We start from the raw sequence: 26,378 nt of genomic DNA on the forward strand, positions 1-26,378 counted from the left end.
TTGCACTGCAATGGTAGCAATAAGAGTTGTAGTTTAGAATTCTTAGTTTCTTAAAACCAGTTTTCACATAAAAATATGCATGTGCCTATATTTACACACATCTATATTTACGTACAATAGTCAAAGTCTTAAAGGCTGGGGTTTATATCTTTGCCCGTCCCTCCCGCCCAACAGCCCTAATAGAAAGGTTTTTCATTTTGCTTAAAAACAAAATCAAAAACAAAACCAGAACCAAAAAGACTGTCTAGCTCTTAACAGTCATGCTGGTGGATCAGTGAATGAGAGGATAGGCTGGCGAATCAGGGCTGCTGATCGGCCACGTGGGGAAGGGATTAGCTGCCTTGGGCTGAGTTTGCTGGTCCTGACAGTTATAGTTTTGGTTAGAGAGAGGCCTGTCTAGCATGCCAATTCTACTCTATCTCTAGCTTTGAAAGTCATATCTAACCCTGGTGTCTGTTTATCACAAGAGCATTAAAAATAGAGATCTATCAAGTTCCATTATTTAGATGTAATCAAATGGAAAAGGACCAGACAAACAGTGCAAAGGTCAAATAATTACTGTTTTATATTGGGACAGTACATTTCATATTTCAACCAAAAGACAAAAATGCAGTTTAACTCAAAGGCACGACAATTAAAACACAGAAAATAATGGCATCTCTCAGATGCCTTATTTCTAAATTAAACAAATACACGAGTTTTGTTCCCTTCCCTCCCCCAATGCAAGCCCACAAGCTTTTCCCAAAGTCTTAAGTTTTTGATGCCAAACAGCATCCTGCATCGTGGACTTGTGAGGCGCTTGAACGTAGCAATTAAACAAAATGCTTGCGAGGTCTAGCGAATGGCATTCGAAAAGGGACCTCAAAGTGCAGATATATATCTTTTTCAAACATGGTACAGGCTGAGCTGGCTCTTTGAACACTATCACTCTGCTTAAATTCAGGAAGCAGGCTTTAAAAATGCAAAAGGCATACAAGTTGTATTTCAGTGCAAATCTTCAGCTGGTAATTGGAAAAAGATTCCAAAAAAAAAAAAAAAAAATCCTTTGTGTCACCTGCCCCTCCCCTTACCCAAAGCTGAAATGAAGAGGAAAACAGAACAAAACAAAAACGGAAGAATTACAGATGACTGTGGAATCATTTAGGAATCCACTACTTCCAATTAAAAATTTTTTAATACATTAAAGAATCATCAAAAGGAAAGACAAACACAAAAGTAATCTTGCTTTGTTTAGACTGCTCTTCACCTCTAGAATGAGCTTCCATGTGGAGTGAGTTTGGACTTTTAGTTGTGGGGAAGGAGGTGCTGAGATGTGAGGCTGTGGCGGGCTAGAGACCGCAGGCCAGCGGGGGCACAGGTGCTGCCTGCTTCTGGTTCAGCCGTGGAGCCCTTAGGTTGCAGGTGCGTCTGTGGATTTTAGGAATGTTCTCATCACGTTGTGACACACACTCTGTTTCAGCATCACAGATTTTACAAATGGTTCAAATTCAATGAAAAAGATTCGCCAGAGGCTGAAAACACTGAGACCTCAAAAATATGAATGCAAAAATATTGAGGGGGATGAACCAATTTTGTAGATACCTACATACAAAGTTTCTAGAACATCTATAAAAGCACAAAGTCATAAGAATTTATTTTCCATTACATTAGTTTATATAAAATGAATAAATAGTATTTATAGATTTAATGTGTCTTATGTACATATACATGTGCTCTGTTTTAGCTTAAATAAAAATGCTACAAAGTGGGAGACCACTTAAGGGAGAAATTGTAACCAAAAAGAAAAATCAGCCTTTTAAACTATCAACCCAAAAGCCTCCGTAAAGAAGGTTCCGGGTTTGTCCAAAAATAAGGAGAGGAATTCTAGCAACACTGTACCATCCCCTCCTGTTCACCTGCAACAGAGTAGAAATGTGGACTTTTCCTTTCACTGATGATGGACACTAGCTCAGCTAGCGCCCAAGCTCAGTTATTGCTGAAAGTTAAATAGGAAAATAGATTAGAATTGGACCAAATGTCACTTATTTGGGGAAAAAAACCAACAACAACAACAACAACAAAAAGAGGCATAATCAGTGGGTGTTAAGTGGGAAGTGGAGATCTCGTTTATCTCTGAGGTAGGAAAAAAAAATGTTCCAGAGACAAGAAGTGTGACCAACTTTTGAGGGGAAGTGCGCCTTTGGAGAACGGGACACAGCACGGGCCCCAAGGACAGAGCGCAAAAATAGATTGTACCGTTTGGTTCGTGAGAACGAATGATGTTGGAGCTTTTTTTCTAAGCTGTGCCACCCCAAAGACATGCGCTCAAGGTGTCCATTTTGAAGTGAGAAATACTGCTCCCATCTGCTCGTGGGGCCGGGGTGTGTGGGGAAGGTGTGTTTTCTGGAGGTATTACTGACTCCTCACCGAGGGTGAGGTCCACGGTTAAGTGCTTTTAAATGCCACTTTCAAAGCTTACTTTGGAGTTCTGAGATCAGGCTCTCAACTGGAAAAGTTTGTTTCCTTCAGTTTCCTAAGCACAAGACACATTCGGACATTTCTGCTAGGCAAGTAAGGTAGAAAGCCAGCAAACTTTAAGGAGGCTCTGGTAGACACCCTGGGGACAGTAACTAAGAGGGGGACGTTTCCAATCCGGGAGAGTTGCTTATTCGGTCTAAGAATTCTTGGGTGCTGCAAACTGATTGGAATGTACAATCTCTCAGAGACGAATTTTTATGGAGAGAAAGAAGCTAGAGGATGCAATCAGAAACCCACAATCCTGGTCGGCGTCCCCCCACTTCTTAGAGGGACAAGTGGCGTCCACCCCGGAGACTGGGCAGTGACAGGTGTGTGCTGCCCTTCCAGGTCCGGGGCTGCACACGCCCTACCCTGACTGGCTCAGCGTGTGCCTGCCCGACGCTGGCAGGCGCAGGGAACCCGTTTATGATGAGGATCCAGGATTAAAACAAAAGAACAAAGGGGGCGGGGGAGGGAACCCCACAATCCTAAGCACTTGGTTGAAAACTTTTACACAGCTGATTTTGGTGACGGTGTACACTGACGCTGCCGGGCGAGGGGACTGTGGGCAGGTCCCATACACTACCTAGTCAGAGCTGCGGGGGAGCCGTCGGGGCAGCCGAAGCGACTTCGCTCTTAGAGACCGAGACACGTCTGGTGATTGTCCTGGAGCTTTATTCTCTGGATGCTGGAGCTGGAGTAGCCCTCGTCGCTGCCCAGGCTCTGCATGCTTCCCCGCTCGTCCGAGTCGCTCACGCTGCTGCTGCTCCAGTCCAGGTCGCCCGTGAGATAGTCTGTGCTTTCAACGTCCACGTCGATCTCTTCTGTGGGGAGGACGAGGCAGAGAGGGTGAGGGGGCGCTGCCCAAGCGCCACGGTCCAGGGACTCCTCTAAGTCGCGGGGTTTCTGATCCCGCCTCTGCAGCCTGGGGGGCGGGGCGCGGGGAGGGGGGCTCACCTCTGTCGGAGTCCGAGCGCTCGGAGGAGACGGTGGAGCCCGTGCTGTCCATCCGTATCCTCTCGATGCCCAGCTTCTCCAGCTGCCTCTTCAGGTGTCGCTGCTCTCGCTGAAGCTGGTCTATCTGATGAATGGCTCTCCTGTCACAATCTTCAAGTTTCTGCAGGTCAGAGCGGAAGTGTTTGAAGGGCACAGGTAGATTTCAAAATTGGTAAGAAGCCTGCTCTCTCTGCCTCAGGGTCAAAGCAGCCTGTCTTCCTCAGAAGCCATGTGCTGTGTGTCCCTGGTCAAGCTTCTTACAGAGACAGGCCGGTGACTCCCGTCTTTGTCTAACTTTTTCAGCATCCACAGCACCGTGGGACCTGCACTGTTGTGGGGATCCTAGAACCCCAGCATCCCTGTGACAGAGACAGTGCAGACTGTGGCAGAAGCCCCGGCCTGGTCTCCCTCATCTATGAGGCCGCGAATTCTTGCCCTTTGGGCAGAGACTGTGTGCCAGGAACTGAAGAAACAGACTCCATTTAAAGGTACACTGATTCAAATATGGGCCCTAGAGTTCCCGTCATGGCTCACAGGTTACGAACCCGACTAGTATCCATGAGGATGCCTGTTTGATCCCTGGCCTCGCTCAGTGGGTTAAGGATCCCAAGTTGCTGTGGCTGTGGCACAGGCGGGCAGCTGAAGCTCATACTCGACCCCTAGCCTGGGAATTTCATATGCCTCGGGTGTGGCCCTAAAAAGACAAAAACAAATACATGTCCCAACTACAGAGGTGCCTTTTTGTGATGTGCCACATCTCAATTAACTTCTGTTTGTGGGTAGGAATAATAGTCGTTTTTGAAGTCCTGATTACAAATTGTCCAAAATCAGATACCTGGGCTGAGGTCTGAATGACAAGAAGGCGCGAACTAGGCGAAGAAGGGAGGGAACATTGTCATACATCACTTTTTCTTTTTTTTTTGGCTGCACCCTTGGCATGTGGAATTTCTGGGGCCAGAGATTGAACCCCTGCCACAGCATCCTTAACCTGCTGAGCCACCAGGGAACTCCTAGATCACTTGTTTTTACAAATCTGTCCTCTAGCTTCTAGGATAACTCTTTAGATTATCACGAAGGCTGTATAACTGGGCTTGTTTTGCTCTAAGCAGACGTTCTTTTCCCCCCAGAACTGCCATGTATGCCGGCTACTAACCCTGATTCAAGTGACATTTGTCCAGTCACGGACTCTATGACTATAAAAACATGCTCAACAATGATGCTGGCTGTGGCTCTCAGGAGTTACCATTTGCTGTTTAAGTCACATACTGAGTGCTGACTCTGTCTCAGACTGTCTGGGAGGTGTGGAGACACAACGGGAACACAAAGATCTGGTCTCCTTCCTTGTGGGGTCTATATTCTAACAGAGCAGATGGAAACAACTACAGTCACATAAACCATGGTCAGATGTCACTTGTGACACGTGCTAAGAGAGAGATCCAATAATAAGGACCATCTGTCTCGGGAAGGAGGTGACTGAGTCAGGGAAGGTTTCCCTGCACTGGGGATACCCGTGCCGAGGTCTGAAGGATGACAAGAAGCTCACTAGGTGAAGAAGGGAGGGGAGAGCATACTAAGCAGAGGGCACAGCATGTACAAAGGCCCTGTGGTGGGAGAGCCTGGCAACGGGTGGAAAGAAGGTCTGGGGAGTGTCTGGCACAAGCTGCTGCCCCAAGGGCAGAGGAGGCTGGGTCGGGCAGGCCTGGTGACACAATGTGTCCTGAGCTGTGGAAGAATTTTAAAACACGGTGACATGTAGATTTTAGCTCTGGCAAGACTGTTCTTGGGAAGTATGGAGATTAGCTTGGAGGAGGCCTCTGAGGAGTTTACTGCAGTAGCTGACGGGGTTTGTGGAAATAGAGCAGCTGTGACATGGGTGAGTTGTGGACACACGTGGCTAAGGAGCACAATGATCATCAGGATCGAGGATGACCCTGCATTTCTGGCTCATGCATCAGATGGAGGGACAGTTTCACTTCTGAAACACACACCAGGTGAGAACTACTCAGTTGGGTTCTGGACATGTTGAGTCTGTGTTCATCCAAGAGGCAGGCTGGAGGAATTGAGAGGAGAGAACTGTCCTGGCGAATCATATCCATCCCTCATAACAACAAACAAGCCCTCACCAGGTAGGTAAAGACAGAAGGACCCCATCCCAGGATGCTCTTACCTTTATGTGCAGTTTGGCTTTTGTTAATAAACTCAACGTGGTGTGTCGATTTGATTCTGGACCAAGTGGCACCAGCCCCTTCAACTTTTCCAGGCACAAGCGAAGGTGGGCCCGTCTACAAAAACAAGATCACAGTAGGATCTGAGACTTTCACAGCTGGCCAGAAGGTACCCAGGAGAACAAGCTCTAGAGAGTATGAAGCGGCCTGGGCCCAGTGATGCAAATGCCACCAATGACCTCTGGCCAAATGAGCATCTTTTGAAATTAGACAATTCTGATAAAAATCAAAAGCAAAACCCAGGGTTTTCTAGAGTTAAGTAGAGATAAATACTATTATTAAGCACATGTATCAGGTTATCTCCAGGTATCTCGGTTATGATGAGACCTACAGAACATCCAAATTCAGAAAGTAATGACATTATCACTGAAGAGAATCCTTAGAACTCATATTGCTCTTTCCCCTTTCAGGGCCAAAAAATCTCTACAACTATATTTCATTGTATCTAATATTTACCCATGTGTATGGTTATTCATTACAACTTTAAAATAAATTAATTGCAATAATTCATTACATAAATCATTGTAACTTTATTTGTAAAGATTGAAACAACCCAGATCATCAATAGGGAATTAAGCAAATAAACCACGGTACATCCATACACTGGACTACTATGCAACCATGAAAAAAGAATGAAAATGTGCTCTATGTACTATTCAGAAGAACACTCAGATGTACTGTTAGGTGAAGAAAAGCAAGATATCAAACTGCATATAACATGCTATCTTTGGGTAAAAATGGATGAAAAAATTGTCTATATTCATGTTTTCTTGTACGACATAAAGTCTGGAATGATACATAAGGAATGAGTAATAGTGGTTGGGCAGAGAGGAGTCAGGATAACTGGACAGGGACAGGGAAAGGGGGGGATTTTTTAAAAATAATTTGTTATAGTTCTCAGTTTTTCAACCATTCAAAAAGTGAAATGTATTTTTTAAAAATAAGGAAGAAGCCCATCCAGTGGTATTGCTCTACTAACAAGCTTGCTGACGGCTAGAGAGAACCACACACGTAGGGTTGGAAGGTGGCAGAATAGCGCAATGGGACAGGGTGAGAGAAAGGCCATGTGAGGCAGAAGCCGCAGAGACCCACCAAGGAGACAGCATTTAGCACAGACTGACCAGAAGCATGAGAGTCCCTAAAATTTTGGAAATTAACACTTCACTGAAACTTTGGTTCAGGCTTTATCCTAGATCCCAGCAGATTCCATGAATGTGAGAAACAGCCAAGATTCAAGAGTTTTTGCTTCAGCGCATCACCTCCTTAAAGCCATTCCAGTCCCTAGCGAATCCTTCGTTTTCTGAGTATGTATTTGTTTATGCCATTCATTGGGAAATTCACTGTTTTACCTGAATTTTTTTTGGTATTTATTATTTAACTGTTCATTGCCAGCTCCTCAGAAAGCTGGAGCTCCAACTTAATCACTGCCGGGTTGCCTGGGTACCGTCCTCTCCTGTATCTCACTACACATTTGCTGCATGGATGCTGCTGTCTATCTTTCACTAGACTTCCAGCTTCTCTGAGCAGCAGTGCTCAGGGTCCTGGGCTTTTAGACACATGTCCACTGTCCCTCACAGCAACCTGGAGCAGAGCTCCTGGGAGTCTGGGAAGCGGCCCTCTAGCTGAACTGGGAGGCAATCGAAAAGCTTCATTGGCCCTTTTTCCCTCTTAAAAAATTTTACCATATTAGCAAAATTTGGGATTGAAAGAAAACTCCTTGAGAAAGCTCTAATACAAGTCCACGTGCCTGATACTGACCAAGGCAGTCACTTCACACCCTTCATATCAAAACTTCGGGATGTTCCCCCCAAGGCAGATCTGACTAGTGGTTCTGAGCGCCCTGCCGCTTCTGCTTCTGGGCCTCCTTCCTGTTCTGGCTCTTGAGGTTGTCCTAGACTCTCCAAGGCCCCTCTAAGCCATGACGAGCTCGAGGAGCCCAACGTTCCTTCCTGAGCTGGGACAATGTCGTGGTACAAATGCCTTACTATTCTGTAAGTCTCTCGCTTGCTCTGAAAACCTGCCCACGTGGAATGGCCACAAGCAAAAACTCACATTAGAGGCGTTTGTTCCTCCAACTACTGCATGAGAAAAAAACAAACAACAGAACCTGTGTATAAAATACACGTTCACCTAGGATAATATTCTTCAAAAAGAGCCATGAAAACAGATCGTGTTACTAGAAACACCGTGAGAAAGTATGATTAGTCACTTGCACAGTTATCCAACTTATTTTCACCACAAAGCATATAGATTGTCAAATTTTTAAAACAGTTCAAAAATTAAAATTATATTTAGACATTTTTCAGCCTGCTCATAATTTGCAAAGACTACATGATTCAGAACAGCATCATATTATTCCTTTTATGATGTGGGTTTATCTACAGATATGAGAATGTAAAGTTTTAAGGGAAGTTTGTCTGCTGATAAAAAACAATAGAGTCATCTTTCCATGCACTGTCATTTCTAGTTACACAGGGAGTCTAGCCCAGAAAGTACAATTTTCACCACCCAAATGTGGGTTTCTAAAGAACACTCCGAGTTATGAAACTCGAAATTAGCTATTTGACAAATTCAGGCTTAGGATAATACATGTTCATTTGGTGTTTCCTAGCCAAGTTTTATGAAAATAGGACCAGAGCACTTTCTGGATTGTTGCAGAGATCCAAAGCCAGCTTGTTTAACTGGCAGTGCCTGCCTTGGCCTGCTCCAGCCTGATGGCTGCCCTGCCCACCTGCCAACCACCTGCAGACACATCCCCGCGGGTGCCTGGGCCAACCTCAGGGGAGGGGCGAGGTATGGGAAGCAGGCTCCGTTCTGTCGTAGTGAAATTCAATTCCTGAGCCAGACAAAAAAGCAGACGGGCTCCTCTGTGACAGCTCCCACTGAGGGTCCTCAACCTTGAGACACACCACTCTGGGACCTGGACTCCTTCAGCCAGCCGTGAGCACCCATGGAACACCAGATCCAAAACCAGGAGAACCAGCTCTCTGTGTCAGCTCTCTGTCCTCAGTCCTGACCATTGCCCTGCCCAGGGCGCTGGCCTTCTAGAAGGGGCCTAGTGTCCTATTGTGATCCAGGTCTAATACCTCTTTCAGGAACTAGCAGGGGTTTGCCACATCTCAAAAGGAAGCCACTCACTACCTCCCTCTGACCCCTGCTTGAATCTCCTCTGTCACATTTCCAGAGAGGCCTCCTCCTGTTGTCCAAGCTGCCTCCCAGCTCCTGAATCCCAGCTCGCTCCCATCCCAACTGCTGCCTCTTTCTGTGTTGATCCAGCTGCTTTGTAAAACTCACCTGCTGACTCTTCAGAAATCTCGCTCTCATTATCCTGAATGGGTTGATACATACCTTCGGTCTCCGGGAGCAGAGAGACACCAGTCTTTGATCTGAGCTACAGCCAGTGAAGCTTTGAATCAAGCATGGCCTGTAACTAGTGATAACTAAACTAGATACAAACTAGAGCTTCTTTTTTTTTTTAAGTTTTGTTTTTGTTGTTGTTGTTTGTCTTTTTGATTTTTTAGGGCCCAACCTGTGGCATATGGAGGTTCCCAGGCTAGGGGTCTAATCAGAGCTGTAGCTGCCGGCCTACACCTCAGCCACAGCAACGCCAGATCCGAGCCGCGTCTGCGCTCACAGCAATGCCAGATCCTTAACCCATGTAGGGAGGCCAGGGATGGAACCCGCAACTTCATGGTTCCTAGTCAGATTCGTTTCCGCTGCGCCACGACAGGAACTCCTTTTTTTAGTATTTTAAATTATTTTTCTATTCTGAACCTGTCAGTCACTATACAACCAAGTATTAGTGCAGTGATTAAAGGTAAAGGTTTGGGATGCTGGCCTTGCTGCTGCTTCTTTGTGTGGCCTTGAGAAGCTACTTCACTCCATGTGGCATCAGTTTCCTTGACAGTCGAGGGAGGATGACAGGCCTCCCTGCGAGGGCTGTTGTGAGTATTAACTGAGGCAGGTGTGGAAGTGCCTGGCTGGGGTCTGGCATGAAGCGCTCTATATATGGCAACAGTTACTCTTTCCATCCTTGCTTCCTTTGAGGAAGGATAATTGCTGGAGCAAACACAGATAATTATAACCCTATCATATTCCTTTCAAAATCAATAGGAAACTCAGAGCATCTCACTGGGTAAAATAGAGGCTATCTGGTAAGATTCAGTTCACTCAACTCTTCCTTAAAGAAAATGAACATCTTTTGTCATTAAAAGATTTGATGGAAAGTCTAACCCATTTTCTATGGAAATACAGGTCTTGCTTATGCTAAAGGTACTATTACTATTATTATTATTATTTGGCTATGCTCACAGCTTATGAAAGTTCCCAGGCCACCGGTCAAACACGTGCCATAGCAGTGACCTAAGCTGCTGTAGTGACAGTGTTAGATTAAACATTTAAAAATTCACAAGAATTTTATAAAGCTAACACATGCAAAAGGAAAGGCTTTCGTGGCCACACACATCATGCAGAGGCAGGGCTAGAAGAGACTCCAAGATCAGGAGGGAATCATCTGGGGTTTTTTTGCCTTTTATCCTTTTTAGGGCTACACCCACGGCATATGTTGGTTCCCAGGCTAGGGGTCTAATCGGAGCTTTTGCTGCCAGCCACAGCCACAGCCATGCCAGATCCGAGCCAAGTCTTCAACCTACACCACAGCTCACAGCAATGCCGGATCCTTATCCCACTGAGTGAGGCTAGGGATCGAACCCGCAACCTCATGGTTCCTAGTGGGATTCATTAAACACTAAGCCACGATGGGAACTCTAGGAGGGAACCATCTGAAGCACACGAGATGTCTGCCTACATCCCAACTGCATTGAGCAAGGGAAAACAGAAATCAGGGCAAATACAGGTTGACCTTGGAGATCTAAGCCCTTCTCTGAATGTGTTATCCATATCCAGAGAACCTACAATATCTCATGTAAAATGGCAAGAAAAAAGGAGAACATATCTAAGAACAAACTTAAAACAGTTTGGGAAGGATCTCTGGGAAGAGGACTTTAAAACTTTGCTGAAAGACATAAAAAAAAAAACTGAATAAATGGAAAAAAATAGCACATTCCTAGATATGAACCCTCAAAGTAAAAATGTCAATGTTATCCAAATTTGTCTACAAGAAAAAAGATCCGAACAGTATTCTTTTTAATGCTGGGAAATCAGTCTAAATTTCACGTAGAAGAATAAATGTGTGAGAAACTGCCAACATTTTTTTGAAAAAGAAGACTGAAGAGGGCTGTGCTGTCCAGTTACTAAATTGTATTACAAAGCTTCAATAATTAAAAACAGAATGTCCTGATACAAGAAAAGATGGACAAATCAAGTGAGGAGAAGAAAAAATTCCTAGGAACAGACCTAAGAATAGATATGAATTTAGCATATAATGGAGAGAAGGCCGCCAATCTTTGGAGAGAGACCGGAGTATTCAGAAAATGACAAGGGAGTGGAGAGATTAACATCAAAATAAGTTCCAAATATTTTTATTAAAGATTTAAATGTGAAATATATTTGGATACCACCCAGTTCTGTTGTTCGCTTTCCTTAACTCTTGTCAGCCAGGAATTATGGAAAATTAAGACTGGCAAGTGAAAGAAATCATCAGTATAGGGGGCTCTGGGTTGTTTGGGGGCACTGGCTCCCCCCATCAGAGTTTGGCATTGACAGAGGCACCTGGGCTCAGCAGCATGATCTCAGACAGTTCTCAACACTGCCTTTTTTTTTGGCTTTCTAGGGCCGCTCCCACAGCATATGGAGGTTCCCAGGCAAGGGGTCCAATTGGAGCTGTAGCCACCGGCCTACACCAGAGCCACAGCAATGTGGGATCCGAGCCACATCTGCAACCTACACCACAGCTCCTGGCAATGCCGGATCCTTAACCCACTGAGCGAGGCCAGGAATCGAACCTGTGTCCTCATGGATGCTAGCTGGGCTTGTTAACTGATGAGCCACAACGGGAACTCCCTGAAAGCTGCCCTTTTTATTTCTGCCTCCAGACTCAAGCTTCTTTGATTCTATTCATGCCTCTCTCTTTCTCTCTCTCTCAGGCCAGCAGATTTGTAAATTGGAGGAAAGATGCAACCAAAAAAGGAAGACTCCAGGTAGAGATGATGCTACCTGCAGCTAGTGCTCCTGGATTTGCTGTTATCCCTAAAGTCCTGCCTGACCTGGGTGCAGTCAAGACCAGGAATGGTATGAAATCAGGTGCATGCATGCGCACATCTGGATTGAGAGGGAGGCACTGTTATCAGATTACTCTTCTTTATGGGGATGATATAACTGAACTCTCTCTGTCAGATTTTCACAGTGAAGCATATGACACAAAAAAGAATCGGGTCGGGGCAGAGCGAACAGCATGGCAGCCGGTGAAGAAGGGAGATAAGTAATTAGGTTCACAGGTAGACACACATTCATTTAGTCCACCAGCATTTCTCAAAGGATTGCTACCTACTGCCCCCTTCCTGGGTGCTGGGGATACAGTGTTGAGTAAGACCAAGTCCCTGCCCTGGACAGTACTTAACATGGAGCTGGAGTGATAAGACATGTAAATAAATTATTACCGAATTCTTTGAGCTACCTTCAGACCATGACAAATACCAGCTCCCACCGAAAGTTCTAGAATGGGCTCCCTTTTGTCCTTTACCAAACATATTCTTTCTTTTTCTTCATCTACACCCTATTTGACTTAACTTCTCCATAAAGATTTTCAAGATTTCATAGCTTATCAGAAGCTTTTTTTCCTTTCCAAAGCAATTACACTCATTTATTCATTCATTCACATGCTGCAGACCTCCTATGTATCTAAATGTTCTGTTGCTTTTATTTACCAAATAATGGAAGTGATCAAGTCTTCTATTTCATGCTACCCCCTGGGGCTTAGAAATAATAATGCACCTGCAGATGCTGACCTAAGAGCAGAATCTGATCTCTTTGGTAAGTCATGCCCCTTCCTCTGAGGAAAGCCCTAAAATGAACATGATACACTGGACTTCGTTGAGTATTAGTTTTCATTAAAATTTGGCCCAAGATTATTAACAAAGGAATTAAAAAAAAGAATTTCATAAACAATATCCTATTTTCTTTCCTAACTTTGCATGGACACAGACCTAGCCAATTAAATAGCTTCATAAATTCTATAGGATAATTGCAGGCTGAGTAAAATAGTTTCAGATATGAGTATGTATGCACTGTACAGTGTTAAAAAAGGATATTTAGTATAGAGTAAGAAGAAACAAATCCTAAGGGGTCAAAAAACATTATTCCCTAAAAGTGATTATAGATCATAGATTTTGGGTTGAGAACAAAGCCTTACTGGGTTGAACAAAAAATCCAGGTAAGACTACACATCATGCTTTGAGGGGAAAAAAGTACTCTCCTTCTTTTCCTAAAATGATCCCTTCATAAAGAATTGCCAAATGCATCATTATTATTGACTTAAGGGGAACCTTGGAAGGTTTTGAAGATTCTCACAATGTGATAGTAATCTTTGTAACACACACAAAGGTAGTTATATGTGTTAGCTGTATGGGAACATGGCACCCAGTGGACAATGAATAAGCAACCTTTCGTAGTGGCTATATTTTAAAATAATAAAATCGCTTCTCTATTAAAAGTATCAAATATATAAGTACATATTTAATATTTCCTTTCTAGAGCTCAACTTTTTTTTTTTTTTGTCTTTTTGCCATTTCTTAGGCTGCTCTGGCGGCATATGGAGGTTCCCAGGCTAGGGGTCTAATTGGAGCTGTAGCCCCTGGCCTACGCCAGAGCCACAGCAACGCGGGATCCGAGCCGCATCTGCAACCTACACCACATAGAGCTCAACTTTTAAAAAATACAAAATAGAGGAGTTTCTGTTGTGGCTCAGTGGTTAGCGAATCCAACTAGGAACCATAAGGTTGCAGGTTCGATCCCTGGCCTTGCTCAGTGGGTTAAGGATCCGGTGTTGCCATGAGCTATGGTGTAGGTTACAGATGTGGCTTGGATCCCGCGTTGCTGTGGCTCTGGCGTAAGCCGGTGGCTACAGCTCCGATTCAACCCCTAGCCTGGGAACCTCCATATGCCGCGGGAGCAGCCCAAGAAATGGCAGAAAGATAAAAAAAACAGAGATAATTTGTACTTGCTAGCTGTCTCACCCTTTGACTATGTTGATGACAAAAAGTCGGAGTGTCTCCAGTGTCCCGAGTCTGGGACTGGAAACTGGTTGAATGACCAGCATGTCTCTTCCCCAAATTCTTCTAAGAGGCACAGTCTGGGAGAGATGGATTCTAGTGCTACAAATCAGGGTGCTCCTCCCTGCATCACCATAGACCAGATTTGCACACAAATACCTATCCTTCCTGTAATAGCCAGGCCATGCCCTTAGCCCCATGTGGCAACAAAGCAATGCAGATCTGTTACAACATCCTAGAGTGAAATCTGAATGCGGTCAAGGGAGTTCAGAAGCCGTAACGGTGATGCAATGCACACCACAGCTGGGGCCCAGTGCAAAGTCAGGCCCCTACCCCTTCCGATATAAGGCCTTGGCCATTTGAAAAGCTAAGACCCAAAAGAAACAACTAGAGGGAACGACAGTCTATTAGAAGATCTTGCCAGAAGAGACCTGAATAGAATGGCTTTTCGTGCGGGACCAGATGCCACTGAAATAGTTTGACCAGATGAAAACAACAGCTTAGATCAGGCTGCTGAGTCCTCCCCACAGAGCACACACAAAAATCTTTTGTCATGGGGTCAGAAGACTCTAGCAGAGGTAATCTCTCTAGACCAGCTGCCTAATTCCAGCAAGGCCTGCATATGTACCATTCCGGAAAAATGGGTGTCTATAGTTAAAGGAGATGCTAGAGCCTTCTTTTGAAAAAGAGCCCATTTGAGCACCTGACTCTCAACCCACTGGCTACAGCAAATATGCATTCACTCTGCTTCCATTTGCTGAAAGGCTTATTGAAAGGCATTCAAACCAGAGGAATTCCCAGCTAAGGAAAGGAAACAGCAGAATTATAATCAATAAAGGGTATCTAACAACAACCAAAGACTAAAAGATTTCCCCTATCCCAACAATAATTAATTAGTAAGTACAATGGCAAACCAATAGCAATTAAAAATATATAAGCATAAACTCAGGAATACCTTTTACAAGAAATGTACGAGATCTCCATGGAAACACTTTACGTAGAGAAAAGAGATCTGAATAAATGGAGGCACACACCAAATCCTGTATGAAAAGTGCTAATATATCAACATTGAGCTTTTAAAGGTTAATTTGTATTGGAATTATTTAATTTGGATTTTTTGAAAATCCCCAAAGACTTTGGGGGATGGAGAATTGAAGGACTGACTACAAAATTCATCAGGAAAAATAAACTGGTAAAAAGAGCTATGGACATGGTAAAATTTAAAAAAGGAGGAGGAGGAAAGAATAGAGATTTGCTTTACTAGATCCCGAAGTACATAAAACCCCAGTGATTAAAATGATGTATCCTGACACAGAAGAGCAGATGGATCAGTGGGACAGAAGAACAAGTCTAGAATCAGACTGAGCCATCGGCAAGAACTTAGGATACAGCAGAGGCAGCAACTTCAAGTAGGGAGAGAAGACTGATTCCATAAAGGTGAAGGATAAACCGGGCCACTATGTGATACATAAAGAGCAATCTCTTTCATGCATATCCTTCACATTCTAGAATCTTTTCAAAATAAAGAAAAACTCATCTGTAGAAAACTGGGCAAAGGTTATTTAACAGGCAGTTCACACATATACCTACACAAACTATCAAAGGTAAGAAAATTATTACACTGTGCTAGGAATATCAGAAATGCAAATTAAAACTAGTTGTGTGGGTTTTAGTTATCAATTCATCAGTGTCTTTAGTTAAAATACAAACTTGTGAAGGGACAGGGAAAATATGGCCTATAACCTGCCTGGTCGGCAATCCAGCAGTCAACATCAAAAACTACAGCAATGTGTGTATCATTAATTCCACAACTATACATTTACCCCAGGGAAATAATTATGATGTTCGACAGAGATTTATCTAGAAGGTTGTTTAAGGAAGCATCATTTGTATTAGCAAAATCCTGGGAAGAACCTAAAATAGGGAACTAGCCATATGAGTTATGGCACAGCCAGAAGATGCAATACTGGACATCCCCCAACAGTAATGTTAGAGAGAAAAGAGTTAACGATATTGGAAAAATGTTCATAAAATAGCTTGAAAAGAGGCAAATTATTTAGTATATGATCCCATACTGACTTTTAAAAAGCATGCACAAAAGTTTAGGTGGACATAGAACTTAGCAGGAATGTTAGTTGTTTTAAGTTATTTTCCAAAAAACAATTAGAAAGATACTTTCAAGTTTCCATTGATTTCTTTGGGCTGCCAGAATTACAGATGGTTTAATTTTTCAGTGTGATTTTCTATATTTCTCAAAATTTTCTACAAAACTAGTATTTTTTAAAGGAGACACTAAAGGTGTTTCCTTAGGAGCCTAGACCCACAAAATTAGTTAAAATGCAGAGAAGCACAGGACAGGTGATAGACTCATATCTACAGTAAGACTAAACTGAGCCTCTGCCCTGGGCTTGGTCTCTGTTGGGCTCTGGATTCCCAGCACCAGAAGCCAGCATTTGTGATGTTCCACGAATGCCTAGTCTCTCGAATGGAAAATACTGCTGCCGATGCTGCCACCACCACGGCCTCCCACCTCCACCATTCTAGAGGTCTTTTATCTTCCCGCCAATGCCAAGATTATTAAATGGGTGTGTTGAGTATAATATCCTCATAGTGGAGCCCTAATGAACAGCAACCATCCAGAATCGCTAAAATGCCCCAGAAAAGGTTTCTTTGTGAAAAAAAGTAACACAAGTATAATCAAATCTGTACTATTAAAGGAGGTAAAAAAAAAATCCAATTATTCTTTTCCTAAGTTGCTTTTTTTGTGTGTTTGTGTGAGCCATACCAATCTTAATGTGCTAAGGTAAAAAAATGGCAAAAGTGGATTAGCATTTAGCAAAATGGTATTCTTTGTTTGTTTGTTTGTTTTATTTCCTGGCTGCACCCTCTGCATGTGGAAGTTCCTGGGCCAGGGATCGAACCAGAGCCATAGCAGTGACAACACTGGAACCTTTAACTGCTAGGCCACCAGGGAACTCCTAAAGCGGTGTTCTTTTATAGGATTCGGCTAGGAAACCAAGGGGGCTCCAAGAGAAGCTGGCCAACTGACCTCCAAACCCTAACATGTTCAGCATCTACACTATAAGGGCGACGAAGTCGATGACTTGAATCTCCTCCCCTGAACTGCAGCAACCAACGCTTGGTTAAATTAGGTAAATTTGAGTCCTTACTGCCTTCTCTTCTGTTCACATGCTCTAGATTAGAGGAAAAAATTACCAGGACCTTGGAAGACCAAATTCCAAAAAAGAAAGGACCATGAGAAAACTAACTAACCCTTCAATAAGCAAAAGTTGACTGGCCGAATGGAAGCAATCTGAATTGCTTGAATGAGCTTGCCCAGGGATGACTTCAAATCCAGTTTTCTAGAACCTTTGCCTCCATGGCCTCCTGTGCATACCTCAATCTTAGCACTTAGTGTATTAACTGAAACGGTCTCTATGTCTTTCATATTAGACCAACGAGATTTCTGAAGGATGGAGGCCATTCTGGTTTAATACCCCAGACTGAACTTATTTAATACCCAGTACTGAGCACAAGCTCTTGGGACACTGGAGGCAGAAAACAGACATTCTTGAACTGCTAATACGAATGATAAATTGACATTCTGTGGAATTCCTGCATAGGTGAAATGCACGAAGCTGTAGTAAATCTATGAGCTCTTACCTGAAGGGATGAAATTTTAGTAATAAAAATAAATGCCTATGGGGAGAAGAACTACAAGACTTTTCAACAGAAATAGTCCCAGTTTACCCAGGAAGATGGGACTCTAAAGATGAGGAAGGGAAGCCACATCTGACTACCTTTCTGACTTCCGAAGAGATACTTTTGATTTCTAGTACATAATAGGTAAACCCCTACAGCATAAAGATGCTTTGATTTCAAACATGGTTTGTCACAATCACAGAGAAACTGAAAGGGGAAAGGCTGGGGAGAAGTACATGTGCAAGGCAAACTCACTATCCATCTCCATGCCTGTCTGTGTCTGTGTCTGTCTGTCTCTCTCTCACACACTCACACACGGATGATGCTAAATGTCTGTCCTATTCCAAGATTCTCCTTCCTAGTCAGGTTCTGGTCTACCCTTTCACTGACGAAACATCATTCAGATCCTGACTTTCAGAGTCAGGCTCCCTCTTCAAAGAGGGTTTGCATGAAATAACCACATGTATTTACAGAGCTATCATTACACACCATCTTCTTGTTCGTGCAGGGCACAGAAAAAGCCACTCAATCTGATGCGTGGCCTATATTTCAGACTGATGGGAGCTCAGAGACAAGAATGCTTGTTTGATGGTTTGCAGCCCTGGCTGCACATGAGAATCACTTGGGGAGATTAAAAAAAGGAAATACTAGTGTAGAGTCTTAACCCAAACCAATTAAATCAGAACTGCTAGAAGTGAGGTCTTAGCATTGGTGTTTTCCTTTTTCCTTTTTTTTTTAAGCTCCACAAAGGTTAATTTTTTTTCAGCATGATAAAAGCAAGGGTTTTTTGGGGTTTTTTTAAGTCTTTACTAGAGATGGAAGAAAATGTGCTTTAAAACATTCCACAGAGAGGGATGGTCTTGATTATACAAGATTGGCAAAATACTGATAATTGTGGAAGCTGCATGATGGATACATAGGAGTTGAATACATTATGCACTCCACTTTTGTATGTTTGAAAAATTCTGTAACAAAAAGTTCTTTTTATAAAATCAGCAGAAATAAAAACTTGTTCTCTTACCTCCCAAGTATGAGTATGTGTATATAATGTATTTAATATAAAAAATTTTAAGACATTAAAGTAAAAGCATTGCCAAGTGATTCTAATGTGCGACCAGAGCTGAGAATGATGAAGCTACATCATTTGAAAAATAAAGATTAAAATAAGCAGCAAGAGGTCTGCCAGGTGAGACATCAACTCTGGCCTGTGGCAAGACGGAGCCCAGAGAGGGGGGCTGGCCTCATCTACGTGCGTCACCATCTCTGATTTCTGCTATGCATATATTTGCCTGAATTTTGAGACTCTTTGTGCACAAGTGAACTGTAAATACACATACACATGTACAGATGTGTGTGCGTGTGTGTATATATATGCCTGTGTGTACACTATTTAAGACAGTACTACCAATTATGTTCAGTAGCATGTAGTTTTTTTAAAAAAACATTATTAAAAACATTATTGTTATTTTGCTTTTTAGGGCCACACTCTCGGCATATGGAAGTTCCCAAGCTAGGGGCCAAACTGGAGCTGGAGCTGTGGGCCTACGCCACAGCAACCCAGGATCCAAGCCACATCTGCAACCTAACCACAACTCATAGCAATGCCAGATCCTTAAGCCACCGAGCAAGGCCAGGGATCGGACATGCGTCCTCATGGATACTAGTCAGATTTGTTTCCACTGCGACACAATGGGAACTCTTAAAAATACATTACTTGAGGAAACACTCCCTCTGACTTAAAGCGCTTTTGGCCTGTAGAACAGTTGCCCAGAAAGGCATTGCACAGGAAGAGCAGGCTTGGGGTATGGTCTTCGGAACCAAACTGAACAGGCAGCCCTTCCTCTAAGCGATTTACAGGTTTAGAGGGCCCTGGGGGACCTCCTACCAGGTGCTCATTGTGAGAAGTCCAGAGCAGCAACCAAGTCTCAACAAATACAGAATGTGTCCAAACTCCCCCCATCCCACCCCCAGAATCCCCCACTCACCTATTCTTCTCCATTTCATTGTGAGTTGATCTGAAAGAAGGAACAATAAGAGTAAGATCATTCTTGTCTTCAAGGACTACTCCACCACCCACCCAATTCTTTTAACTCCTTTCTCTCCGGAGCTGGGAGGAGAGAAGACAGAGCAAGGCTCTACCAGAGACGTTAGTCCCTTTGGGGCATTAGATAAATGTAAATATCCAAAACAGAGCTCAAGGAGAAGCGGCACACTCAGAGCATGCATTCCCTACTGGAAGAGTAATCCATTTTAAGAAAGGAAATAAAAGGGTTCTATTTATACGAAGAGAAAAACAGCTGCACAATGCGATGTGAACTGGGGTTATATAACACACAAAGCTTGCTTTCGGCCGAGTGTGTAACAGTGGAGGTGGCTGCCCCAGCCCAGCCCTGCAGGTTTTCTAGGTGTACTGTATACCAACATTTTATGCTACGTTGTTTACTATAGGAGACAGTTTTAAGTGGATAAAAATGACCCTTCTTCCCTGAGTCTTTCTATTCCCCAAGGTTATTACTTTATCACGTACAACCTCCTGAAAGATGCTACTGTTGAAGAGACATCAAATAAATGATTTTAGGAAGGAGCTCCCCAAACTCAGCTCAACGTAAAGACCATAGACTAATGAAGGCAGCACTTGGGGTGAAATCTGAAGTCCAGCTTTGCCACTGGCTGGTACTGTGGAAGAAACAGAATTCCTTACTAGCCTGTCCTCAGTTAATCTCTCTGTAAAGTGGAAATACGAATTATCACCAATTATCTACTAACCAAGCGTGGATCAATGAGGCGGCAACTGTAAAAGTGAGGAGAGAGCCTTGGATGAAAGCGGGAGTGCACATGAAATCATACTATTAGTGTGTTTACAGCTGACCTTGAATATAAGGTCTGCTCTAAGGAGAGATGGACAGGTTTCCCCAAAAGTCCCAAGAGGTCAGGCAGTGTGGCCATTACAGTGACCTCCTCATACAACCTATCTCTAACTGGTTATAAATAAACTTGAAGAACCTCCCAGCATTATCATCTTGACCTTTCTTATGGAAATTTCTTATGGAAATTCTCTGAGGTCAACCAGAGTAGGTGAACTTATGCCCTGGCTCAGATCAAGAATCCTGTGGGGCCTCATCGGACCTTTACTGGGCCTGGGAGATAAATGCTTACGGTGCCCATGGAGGAGCACCACCTCTGAACAGTCAGCCACTCCTTTCCAGCAAGGGCACCACCACCAAGTTCACTGGCAACAGAGGCTGCCGGGGGCAGGGGTGAGTGGGTGTGTGTAGTCTTGAAATGGGAACTTTCCAATCCAGCACTATACTTCTCTTCTACAAGGCTCCTGGGATACCAATTTTTATTCATGAGGAACAACAAAATAATGACAGTATTTATTTTTTAGAATATTTATTTTTGAGATAAAGGATATGTGAGCCTTAAAACTGGTTAACTTAAAAGCTTTAAACTGAGGCACCTGATTATCCTTCAGCCTTCTTTCGTTATATTTTTCTGAAGGTATACTTCAGAAAATATCCACTGGAAAATATCCAGTGGCCAGCTGGATAGCGCAGTTAAAGGGTCTGGCCTGCAGCTGCAAGCCTTTGGCTTTAAAGCACAAGGCATTCTGTGTTTTTTGGTTGGTTTGTTTTTTTCTTTTCTTTTTTTTTAAATGGCTGCAGCTGTGGCATAAGTTCCCAGGCTAGGGGTCAAACCAGAGCTGTAGCTGTGGGCCTACACCACAGCCACAGCAATGCAGGATCCTTAAGCCACTGAGGGAGGCCAGGAATCAAACCCGTGTCCTCATAGATACTAGTCAGGTTCGTGACCTGCTGAGCCACAACGGGAAATCCCAAGTTCTGGTTTTAATAGGGAACAACAAGTTCAACGTCTGACTGATGTTGGAAATGAATGAAAGTATATGACAACACCTGGTCAAGCTTTCCCATCCTGGGAAGGTGGTGGAGAAGGGTGAATAATTGAAAAGAACCTGGTCTCTGATTTTAGGAAATTAATAGCACACCGGACACTCCTTAGCTCAAATTTCCAGTTTCTTTGAAGACACATAGAAAACAATTTGGAATCCCCAAGATAAAGCAAACTCCATAAGCAGCACAACTCCTTCCAAACTTGAAAGAGAGTTTTTAGAAATTATAGATCTTATCTGATGACTTACAAGTGTTGCTCACATGGTGATTTTTACAAGCAGACTTACACCTAATGCGCACAACACTGCTTAAATGCATTTGGTTTAGTGAAACTGAATTTGACTTTAATAAAATCAGGCCCTTTAAAAAATGATCAGTTCAGAGACTGCCTGCCAGTCATTTGTATTTTTAATTAAAGCACTATAAGAATTCACAGATACCTTGTGTCAAAATCATTTTCCATGTGATTAATGTAAAAGATTTGATAACTCTGGAATCACTGATAAAGGTCAAATGTCACCATTTAAAAAGTTATTCTAATAAAAAGATACTAAGCCAAGTTAGTCCTTGGGTTAAAAAAAGACTCACTATGTCAAGTCAGCTATATAGCCACAGTCTCATAAAAGAACTGGGGGCAAGTGTTGAACTTCCTCTTTCACATGAGTGCCAACGCCTGCTTTACCAGTCTAACAAAACATACCTTTAAAAGCTCTGGATTCAGTTCTAAATATTTAGCAACTGATTTCAAAAATGAGTTGGAAAGAAAAAAAAAAAAAAGATTCCACCTCCCGATAGTTCTCTAGATGATGCCAAAACAATATTCACAATTTTGTTTGTTTTTATTTTTCAAACAAGCAACTAGAGAAACTTAAGCTATGCATTTTCAAATCCCAAGAAGTCTGATATGTGGCTAAATCTTATTTATTTTTTTGCTTTTTAGGGCCACACCTGCGGCATATGGAAATTCCCAGGCTAGGGGTTGAATTGGAGCTACAGCTGCCAGCCACAGCAACTTGGGATCTGAGCCGAATCTGCGACCTACAGCACAGCTCACGGCAAGGCTAGATCCTTAACCCACTGAGTGAGGCCAGGGATTGAACCCACAACTTCATGGATCCTAGATGGATCTGATCCACAAAGGGAACTTTTTTTTTTATTGTCAGGAAAAGTACCTACAGATGCTGCAAGCAAAGAGCCAGCATTTCAACCCGAGTTAACAAGAATAAACTGTTACCACTGGTTATGTAAACCAGCAGCTATGTCTCTATAGCTTTTACTTCAGTTCGAAATCCTGCCCATACATGGCCTTGAATATAAATCTAATTCAAATCATGGGGTCAAACTGCATTCTCTGGGGAGATGTCTCACCGCTCAGGAAGGGTCATTCCGAACAGGTCATCAAGGAAGGGATTATATTTAAACAAAACAACCTGCTCTTACCTCATATGCCTGCTTGGTGGCATCTCCAGGTTTAATCATGGCCTCTCAGAGATCCCTGCACCACTGAAGTTACTACACTGATTCATTACTAGTCAAGAATATGGGCAAATGTGATAGTCTCATGTCTTTAGCCATCGTTTAGCAAACCAAACCCATTAACAGAAATAATAGAGCTTTTCCCAAAATCCAGACTCACAGCCATTTCCCCAGAAATAATGCTAGATACCAAAAAGAAGACAGAAAAACGAATTCTTGAATTGAAATTCTCAGCTATCATTATTTTTCTTTCCTAATTACATTTTGGGACCAAGCTACTGCTTTTCAACAACATCCCCTCAACAACTTTCCTGTGAAATTTAGGAAAAAATAGAGAGCTAAGGATTAAGCCCTAACTATTGACCTGAGCAATTCTTTTCAAATCACGAGTAGGCAAGAATACAAGTGACAGATGAACTATATTTTTTTCCAGAAAAGTAAACTAAAAGCCTTCAACGTTCTTCCCAAGAAATAACGTAAAATACTGTAACAAGAAGCAACAGAGAGAAATTGCTTTATACCATGGTATAATACAAGTCAGCGCTAACTTCCTTCTTAAAGGCTGTTGGCACTCGTGCACAGATCTATTTGCCACCACCTTCAGATAATGCTGAAGGTGGGAGGGGAAGGAAAAACCACCAGTAACTAATTAACTGGTTCATCCTTCACATGCCTTCCTCCTCAAGGGCTCGGCACATGTGTTTTGCTCACTCACAGCCTGTGGTTCTACCAACGCTAAGGACAATGGGGTGAATCAAGGACAGAAGGGGCAGCGAGAGCAAGTGAGCTTTAGGTGTAAGTGGGAAACTTCTGGCTTTTCGTGGTCTGTGTCATGCCGCAGAGGCTAACCAGGTGCAATTACTGACGGGGAGTTTTCATGAGAATAGGAGAGGGATAAGGATTCTAAATCAGTAATGAAAATGTCCATGATTTTAATGTAGTGGGGATAAAAGGTATGACTGAATGAATCTGATACAGATTTCCTAATTTGCTTACATTTTAAGGGCAAAGAAGGAGGAAAAAAGGGTTCGACAGCATGAATGGAGTACTCGTAGGTACCAGAAACTACATTCTGGGTTTTAATGTGTGATTTCATTGACCATTAACAAAATACTTCCCTGGGAGATTTACGAATTTTAAGAACTATAAAACTAACATAAAAGGGATGTGGCATATTAATATTTTAATATATGTTCCTCCATCACCAAAAAGGCAAGTTTTAACCTCAAGCATTCCTCTTTGCCATTAGAGAGTGACAAATTAATTATGAGACAAGTCACTGTATTTAATTTACATGTCAAATATGAAATCCTACCGCCTATGCCAAGTCAAATACTTTAACATGTTTATAAAATCTTCACTATGAAAAGTAAAAAATGGATAGCGTCCAGTTCCTGCAATTATAGAAAATTTGCCCTGAAATCTGCAACTTCTGAAGGCAAAATATCATCACTGTTACTAATCTCACTCGAAGTTTCCAGATTTTCATTCCAAAAGGGAAGAAAAGCAAAATTAAGTTTAAAAAAAGTTCATAAGGACAGAGAGAACATTTTCCTTTTCTTCTTTTTAGTCCTTTCAACCCAAACAGAAGGGCTTCCTCCAGTGCCTTAAGAGCATGTGGACATGACTGAGCCTGAATACCACTTCATTTACAGGGCTATCATCCCAACGGGCAACTTCCATTCTGCAATTTGTATCATCTGCAGTATAATCTAAAAGAGAAAGGGAAATATTTACCAAATTACCTGCTACTGCTGTTGTTCTTCTTGGATTTGCTCCTCCGTTTTAAGGCATCTCTGTCCTTGTTATTGTATGGTAACATGGAGGCATAACCATGTTCAGCTTCTAGAAAACCGGAGGATCCAGTTAATGAATGAGACCAGAACGTTCAATACTCTCTCCCCTCCCTGAGAAATTGATTATTTAATGAGAAATTGATGTATTTCTCATTAATAGAATATTGTGGAAATAATAAAATGGAACAAGGTGGAATTCTCAGAACAATGATTGCCTTTTTAAATTGAGTGAATACCCTCAGTTCGGAGCAGGTGGAAGGAGCATTCCAGCTGCTCATTGTTGAGACAGACACAGCAAGTCTCATGGAGCCTGGGTTTCCCATTGGCAGCGTCCAGCAGGTTGGTGTGTAGTAAGTGGGACCAGCCTCAGGCGAAGGGGCAGGGTGAACACCGGGACTCAGAGCCGGAGGAGGATGGGGGACAGGGGAGGCGCTGCCCCTCCAGCTGGGATACCCGGAGCCAGGTCCACTTGAGGGTCGGCCGGGACGGCCCTGGCTGAGGGAACCCCAGGCACCACACTCGCTACGGGGTGGGGAGGGGGCGACGCTCAGGACCCGGGGGACAGCAGCCCCTTTTCCACCCCCATTCATTGCCTCTGGGCAGTGGCGGCCTCCTTTCGGACCGCGCGTGGGGAGAGCTGGAGGGGTTGGGAGCGCTCGCGGTCGCGCTCTCAGCTCCTCCAACCACCCCCGGAGCGGCCGGGCGCCCAGACCCTCGGCCAGGCCTCAGAGCCCCCGGCCCCTGCTCTGGCCGGACCCCTCACGTCCCCGTGCACCTCTCTCCCGCCGCTCCAGGTAGTCCGCCGCCTCCAGCAGCATCTGGATGTTCATCCGAACCGCCGCCGCCATTCTGCACCGGGGGCCGGAGCCACGGGACCAACCCCCACTGCCCACGGGTTTGCCGCCGCCGGACACGCGCGCCCCACTGAGGACCCGGCAGAGCAGGGTTGAGAGAGCCTCTCTTGGCGACCACGCTCGCCAGAAGGGGGAGGGGACCGGTGAGCTGGGCACCGCCGACACTGACAGAACCCAGAGAAGAGCAGCAGCCGCCACCGCCGCGGAGTGTTTATCCCGACTCACCGTCCCCCCGCCCCCAGCCCCTTCTCTTGACAGGCCCGCTTCGGCTGCCTTCCTCATTGGGCACCCCAGAGAATGCCCCGCCCATGGCCTTGTGCTATTGGGGGAGGGAACCACGGCCCCGCCCCCCAGAGTCCGCTCCTCTTGTTGGTTGGTCACGCTTGACAAGGCCCGGGCTCCACCCCCTCTTCCCAATTGGTGACAGGACTCGCAACTCCGCCTTGTGCTCCTTCCCTGTTTTCCATTGGTTCTATACTGACAACCGGGGCCCCTTCTGCTTTGTTAGTATTGGCCAAGAGGTACAGAAAGCAAGCCACTTTGCCTGTCTCCCATTGGCGGAGCCTTCCGACACCGCCCAGCTATGATGACATCACCTTTCCCTAGGCCAGCGAACCCTGAACGGGTGGTGGTCAGCAGCCCGGCTACTCCTCCCTGGATCTGGCTTTGGCTGGAAGGGCTGACCCCGGCGCCGAAAGCCGCGCTGATTCACCGGCTGCCCCGGGGCGCGGCTCCACCCGGCTCCGCCTGTTGC

The 26,378-nt window shown here is 44.0% G+C and overlaps 1 protein-coding gene and 1 long non-coding RNA gene across 3 annotated transcripts in view; one reads left to right on the forward strand and one right to left on the reverse strand.

Moving 5' to 3' along the window:
• The window catches only part of LOC125127978 (uncharacterized), a 58,696-nt gene extending 40,087 nt beyond the window's left edge, over positions 1 to 18,609 (forward strand). The window contains exons 4-7 of one of the 2 annotated variants that reach the window (XR_007135099.1): positions 3,796 to 3,980; positions 6,899 to 7,021; positions 11,762 to 11,906; positions 16,886 to 18,609. This is a non-coding gene — a long non-coding RNA (uncharacterized LOC125127978). The remainder of the gene's footprint in view (positions 1 to 3,795; positions 3,981 to 6,898; positions 7,022 to 11,761; positions 11,907 to 16,885) is intronic. The other variant, XR_007135098.1, reaches the window with a different exon arrangement.
• On the reverse strand, positions 548 to 25,863 carry MXD1 (MAX dimerization protein 1). Its single transcript, XM_047781860.1, has 6 exons — positions 25,546 to 25,863; positions 24,720 to 24,819; positions 19,573 to 19,602; positions 5,660 to 5,774; positions 3,454 to 3,613; positions 548 to 3,320 (listed from the first exon to the last, which is right to left on the reverse strand). The coding sequence occupies exons 1-6, from the start codon at positions 25,616 to 25,618 to the stop codon at positions 3,133 to 3,135; spliced, it is 666 nt and encodes a 221-aa protein (XP_047637816.1). The 5' UTR covers positions 25,619 to 25,863; the 3' UTR covers positions 548 to 3,132.
• Positions 25,864 to 26,378: the final 515 nt, after the last annotated feature.

The sequence above is a fragment of the Phacochoerus africanus genome, chromosome 5 (assembly GCF_016906955.1).
Source record: "Phacochoerus africanus isolate WHEZ1 chromosome 5, ROS_Pafr_v1, whole genome shotgun sequence".
Lineage (NCBI taxonomy): Eukaryota > Metazoa > Chordata > Mammalia > Artiodactyla > Suidae > Phacochoerus > Phacochoerus africanus.

Coding starts and splice junctions, on each gene's coding strand:
- MXD1 (XM_047781860.1), bottom strand. CDS start 25,618: ATGGCGGCGGCGGTTCGGATGAACATCCAGATGCTGCTGGAGGCGGCG. Junction 24,820..25,545: donor CCTGGAGCGGCGGGAGAGAG/GTGCACGGGGAC, acceptor CCGGTTTTCTAG/AAGCTGAACATGGTTATGCC. Junction 3,614..5,659: donor AAGCCAAACTGCACATAAAG/GTAAGAGCATCC, acceptor TCTGACCTGCAG/AAACTTGAAGATTGTGACAG.